The sequence below is a fragment of the Diaphorina citri genome, unplaced genomic scaffold (assembly GCF_000475195.1).
Source record: "Diaphorina citri unplaced genomic scaffold, Diaci psyllid genome assembly version 1.1 scaffold1148, whole genome shotgun sequence".
NCBI lineage: Eukaryota > Metazoa > Arthropoda > Insecta > Hemiptera > Psyllidae > Diaphorina > Diaphorina citri.
The window spans coordinates 1-6,466 of NW_007378577.1; the positions used below are offsets into that span (position 1 = coordinate 1).

General features: G+C 35.9%; 1 protein-coding gene across 1 annotated transcript in view; it reads left to right on the plus strand.

Moving 5' to 3' along the window:
- Nucleotides 1-777: 777 nt before the first annotated feature.
- The window catches only part of LOC103514475, a 13,488-nt gene continuing 7,799 nt past the window's right edge, over nucleotides 778-6,466 (plus strand). The window contains exons 1-3 of the mRNA XM_026827434.1: nucleotides 778-941; nucleotides 1,237-1,361; nucleotides 2,177-2,410. Of these exons, the coding sequence (XP_026683235.1) occupies nucleotides 2,187-2,410 (224 nt within the window). The 5' untranslated portion in view covers nucleotides 778-941; nucleotides 1,237-1,361; nucleotides 2,177-2,186. The remainder of the gene's footprint in view (nucleotides 942-1,236; nucleotides 1,362-2,176; nucleotides 2,411-6,466) is intronic.

A 6,466-nucleotide genomic window follows, 5' to 3' on the forward strand; every position in this document is an offset into this window, starting at 1 on the left:
CTGACAGACCTTTTCAGCTGTACCTGTCAGGTCTACCTGATAGTGAGTGGCTCGATTTACTTCAGAAACGGAATATTTACAGGTAGGTAAATAATTCTCCCTAAATTGGCGTATTCTTCCGACTAGCGACACGACAGATGGGAGTGAAGGAAAAAAGGAGGAGAAAAAACTGTTGATAATGTGCGGATGAATACTCACTTGGCGTATTCTTCCGACTAGCGACACGACAGATGGGAGTGAAGGAAAAAAGGAGGAGAAAAAACTGTTGATAATGTGCGGATGAATAGGTACTTAAGTAATTTCCTAAAGGATGAAGAGAAAGGAGGGGGAATCAGAGATACCTACAATAGCTAATAGCTACAACATACAATGGCTAATCACTACTGTATGATGGGTAAGTATTCCTATTGAGCATTTTAGTAAGTAGAATTCTATTCAAAAGTCATCTCATTAAAATTATCGATCGATGATTCTTTAGTACTATTTTTTATTAGTGAATCTTGCAAGAGCATGCACTTTGCAACCAATACCATGTGTACATAGTAAACTAGTTCCACACTATCGGTTCTATCGGCAACACTGTTAAATACTGCAAATGAGGGTGATCAAACTCCTTTGGTAGATTCCAATAATGCAACGTTGCAATTTGGACCTCGAGAGGTCCCGAGTCCTGATTGTGGAAGAAATCCGAGAATAGAAGAAAGAAGAAAGACTGGTTCTCGTGAGTTTCAAGTTCGATTCTCGAGTTTTACGTTAGTCTTGATAGAACTACTCACTTGTGCGGTACCCGTGGTAGATCTCAGGTTGAGTTTCGTTTGAACGCAAGATTTTAAGTGCATCATTTTATTGGATTTTTATTGATTTTATTCCCTGAATTATTGATTATTTTGATAGGCATTCCTATACATTTGTTACATTTTATTTTTTAGGAATTTCAAGAGGTAAAACTTGTGCTCTTTGAAGTAAATTAGATAGGTTTTTGTTATTTTACGCTTTACGGGCGATAAAAAATATCAAGTGCAACAGCAACATCTAGGTATTAATTTATTTATCATTTGAATACGAGAATTAATAATTTTATTTCATTCAATTCCTTCTTGAACTAGAGGAATTTAAAATAATCTATTAAAATTATTAATTTCAACTAATTTTGAGCAGCTTGAATTTTCCCCAAATCGCTAGTTCTTCAATAAATCTTTTTCTTCCCTCTGTTGGAAATTTAAATCTACTAAATAGGTAGGTATTAATGATTTATATAAGTAGTGTGCAATGTAGTTAAGTAATTTGTGTAGTGAAATTTAATATTTTTTGAACTAATTCGCCGCACACTTCTGGGATTCTTCAACAGTTATTTGCATACGGTAAGTCGGACACATCCACACATCCACTAACCCTATCTTTGCTGTGTAGAACAGCGCATGCACTAATTTAGCTTTTGCTGAGCGTAGTGCTTTGTAAGTACCTACGTACATAGTAGTTACCTACACTTACATACATAGGTATTAAGTACCTACTACCTACTTTTGCAGGAACTTCCCGAAATCCCAATGATTTCCTGAGTATTTTCTTATACCATGAGTATTAAGGCTTGACACATAAAGGCAAGTTACAATCTGTTTTTGTTCTGATATCGCACCGTCACGTCACACTAACATGAATCAGTGGAAAAATAACAAAGGAATACCTATTTACAAGGTGGCAGTAAGGTGTCGGAGCACAGATCAGGGTGTTCCAACTCATTTGTAGTTGGAACAACTTGTTTACTTCCCCAATTCTCCAGCTATCCGAATCCGAATATTGGCCGTTTGACGGTGTGGGTTCCAAAGGCCGCGACCGTGTGTGTGTGTCGAAGGCTAGCCACTCACTATCAGGTAGACCTGACAGGTACCTAGTACCTACACCTGATCAGGTTCGCCTGTCAAGTCTACCTGATGAGCACACACACTATCAGGTAGACCGGGCAGGTATAATGGTACGGCTGAAAGGGTTCGCCTGTCTATCACACTATCAGGTAGACCTGACAGGCGGACCTGATAGTGAGTGGCTGGCCCAAGAACTTAACTCTCAATGAGAGATTTTCGAAGGTATTGGTTTGGAATAACCTCAACTCTACAACGGTGTATGTGTCTTGAATTTGTCAAGATCTTTTCGAAATCACCACATTCCATTGTTTCAGACATGTCAACATGACCAGTGAACGATCCCTCTCCTCTCCCTCGCGGAGGCCTTTCCTTCGCTTCCCTCCTCCACCTCCCTACCCTCCAAACACCCCGAATAGTTACTCCTACGCCTACTATGATCCTGGGATCCCTGGACCGTCCACGTCCAAACACACGTTCATCAATTGTTACGGCACCGAGGAGAACATCTACGAAGAGATAGGAGCTTCCGGTATCGAGGAGGAAGTCAGGTAAGATTCACGTTTCGTCTGATGTAAGTACTTGTACTTACACACGGTAAGATAGTAAGATGTACGATTCGTCTGATGTACACACGGTAAGATAGTAAGATATACGTTTCATCTGATGTACACACGGTAAGATAGATATACATTTCGTCTGATGTACACACGGTAAGATAGTAAGATATACGTTTCGTCTGATGTACACACGGTAAGATAGTAAGATATACGTTTCATCTGATGTACACATCATAATAAATCGTTTCGTCTGATGTACACACGGTAAGATAGTAAGATGTACGTTTCGTCTGATGTACACACGGTAAGATAGTAAGATACATATACGTTTCGTCTGATGTACACACGGTAAGATAGTAAGATATACGTTTCGTCTGATGTACACACGGTAAGATAGTAAGATGTACGTTTCGTCTGATGTACACACGGACACGGTAAGATAGTAAGATGTACGTTTCGTCTGATGTACACACGGTAAGATAGTAAGATATACGTTTCGTCTAATATACACACAGTAAGATAGTAAGATGTACGTTTCGTCTGATGTACACACGGTAAGATAGTAAGATATACGTTTCGTCTGATGTACACACGGTAAGATAGTAAGATATACGTTTCGTCTGATGACAAGGGAGACCCGCTAGAGAGGAAAAAGTGACTTTTAGGGGAAAATTTCAAACTTTTCGATCGAGTTGATTAATAAAGAAGTTTTGTGCTTCTCGGAAATAAATGTCTTAGTGGCCGAGCGGTTGGGTGTGGCTATTATTACTCCTCTACTGTGATAATAAGTGTGATGGGTGGGGGTTCGAATCCCAGAGAGGTCATTTTTTTTTACACAATTTTATCATTTAAAAATGTTTTATGAATAGCCATAATTACTTTTTTCATAATTTTATAGTTAAAAATTACCTATTTCATAATTTTATAGTTAAAATTTATGAAAAAGGTTTAAAATGCAATTTTTAGGTAGGTATGTAGGATACCGTTCTAATGAAAAAGTTCAAACAGTCGTGGGTTGCTTAAACAGGACGCGGGTTCGATTCCCGCTCGGGACGTATTTTATCTTATCGGAATGGCTGGCTTTATCCCATCCTGTATTTCCCTTAGCAGTTACAGTTCCCTCTATCAGACCCCTGGAAAAAACACCAAACCAAAGAGCAGAGTTAGTAGAAATGTTCATGATAATACCCATGACTCCCCTAAACTTGTCCTTCTTCAGGATAAAATTCGCCTTGAACGGGAATCGAACCCGTGGCCTAGCTCTTAAAAAGCAGACTCGTTACCAACCAAGCTAACTGGGCTGATGAAAAAAAAAAGTAATGAAAGAAGGAAGGAAGACAATGCATCTTTATGAGTGAATAAATCTTGGAAATTGTTCTCAATTCTGTGATCATGTCAGTAGATAACTTTTCTAGAAAAATGTAATATTATTTCAGTAATGTGACCACTCTTTTCTGTAGGTACTTACACAGTAGGTACGAGTAGATGAGTTATTCCGCATTGGTACCTATCTTAGGGCTTTTGGCCAAGAGGATTTTCTGTAGGTACATTTTCTTGAATATTAACTAAAATAAAAGACAGACTTGATTAATTATTATGTTTGTACACGCCACTAGAGGCTAGGTGGGTATTTTTTTTATAAATTTCATCAAATTAATTTTAATTAACAAATCGTAAATTGTTCCAGAAATCTTTTTATCTTCTTCATGTTTGGATTTAACACTTGCCATTTTGATGAATGTGTTTTCTGCCCGCTCTGTTAATCATTGCACATTGTTTCTTGCATGTTCTTTAGTTTTCAATTCTAGAATCAAATTACAAGAGAACATCATTCATGTATTTTACGTTCCTCTTATCCATATATTATGTAGGTATTGTGTGTGTGTTTTTTTTTTTTTTTTTTTTTTTTTTTTTTTTTTTTTTTTTTTCCAAAAACGGGAAAACTAAAGAACATGCAAGAAACAATGTGCAATAATTAACAGAGCGGGCAGAAAACACATTCATCAAAATGACAAGTGTTAAATCCAAACATGAAGAAGATAAAAAGATTTCGGGAACAATTTACGGCTTGTTAATTAAAATTAATTTGATGAAATTTATAAAAAAATACCCACCTAGCCTCTAGTGGCGTGTACAAACATAATAATTAATCAAGTCTGTCTTTTATTCTAGTTAATATTCAAGAATATGTACCTACAGAAAATCCTCTTGGCCAAAAGCCCTAAGATAGGTACCAATGCGGAATAACTCATCTACTCGTACCTACTGTGTAAGTACCTACAGAAAAGAGTGGTCACATTACTGAAATAATATTACAAGTAGGTATCTAGATCGTACAGGTCATCCAGCAGATTACCTTAGCATTAGATCTAATATTGCCATTATTGTGGTTATTTGCATATTTGTTGTTGTTTTTACTTTCTATTACCCTTATGTATAGGGAACCTATACAAGGTAATGAGAAAGTATTGCAATCGGTCCAAATTTTCAAAATCGGGAGGTATCTAGAAAAGTTATCTACTGACATGATCACAGAATTGAGAACAATTTCCAAGATTTATTCACTCATAAAGATGCACATCAAGAGGAACAATCAGCATCAAGTATGCTCAGAGGTAACAACAGCTTGTAACATAAGATGGTAGATCCGACTGAAAATAAATAAATCAATCAATATTAAATAACTCTGTGTATGCAGTCTTTTGAATAGCCCTGAATATGGATACAAAAACTAAACAAAATTAATTCCAGACTTCCATACGAATACCTATGTATATTCCATCTTATATTCATACTAACATACGTACCGTTATAAGTAAAAAGATAAAGAGGAAAATTATAGGGAAGAAAATTACAGAGGAAATGGTAAATTATAGATTTAACAAAAATCTCTTGGTAACCTAGGGTTAGGTTAAATGCAAAAAGGAGCTTTCACAATTTGAGCAGTGACTAATGTTATTATAGGGTTAGGTTAAACGCAAAAAAGAGTTTTCACTATTTGAGCAGTAACCAGTGTTATTATAGGGTTAGGTTAAACGCAAAAGATAAGTACAAAATAATAGCAATAGCGATCATGTTCAAAGTTTGTTCCTATAGGCCTATACTTAGAATACCAGAAGTTTTAAGTAGCATACTGTATAGGTACAGTTATTTTTGGTCACCCTGTTCGTTATATACTTATTTATTTACTTTATGGTCTCAAGTATAAAGGTTTAATCTCAGGTACCGGGGACGTAACTCGGATGACCTTTTTTTGAGTTGGGACCCAAATCGGATGATTTGGTATTCTCGGACTCATCTGGTGTTCGTCCATGTACTCGTAGATACCTATAATTTTATTCAGAGTTGAATGTTCGGGAGAAAAACAAAACAACTAGACAATATGTATTAGGTATGAATACCAGAAGTTATAGCATACTGTATAGTGTATAGGTACAGTTATTTTTGGTCACCCTGTTCGTTATATACTTATTTATTTACTTTATGGTCTCAAGTATATAGGTTTAATCTCAGGTACCGGGGACGCAACTCGGATGACCTTTTTTTGAGTTGGGACCCAAATCGGATGATTTGGTATTCTCGGACTCATCTGGTGTTCCTCCATGTCCATGTACTCGTAGATACCTATAATTTTATTCAGAGTTGAATGTTCGGGAGAAAAACAAAACAACTAGACAATATGTATTAGGTATTGTTTAGCGATTTCTCTACATGAAAATAATTACTTCTTGGGGGAAACTTCAAATTGTGTAGGTACTGCTGTGTACACAAAAACTATGTCGGCACAATGCACATGAATACAATGCAACTAAAACGTGTAACACATAGGTACCTATATGTGGGTTTATAAATAGTCATCCACTAATTATAAAAGGAGCAGCTTTACATTTTCCATAATTATATTGAGATAGGCAATTACAGAACTTAAATACATACGACCTACAATAAACACATAATTAATTAGTAATTACTCTTGTACATGCTTGAAATAAATTTGGTTAAAAAAAAAAAAAAAAAAAAAAAAAAAAAAAAAAAAAAAACAAAAAC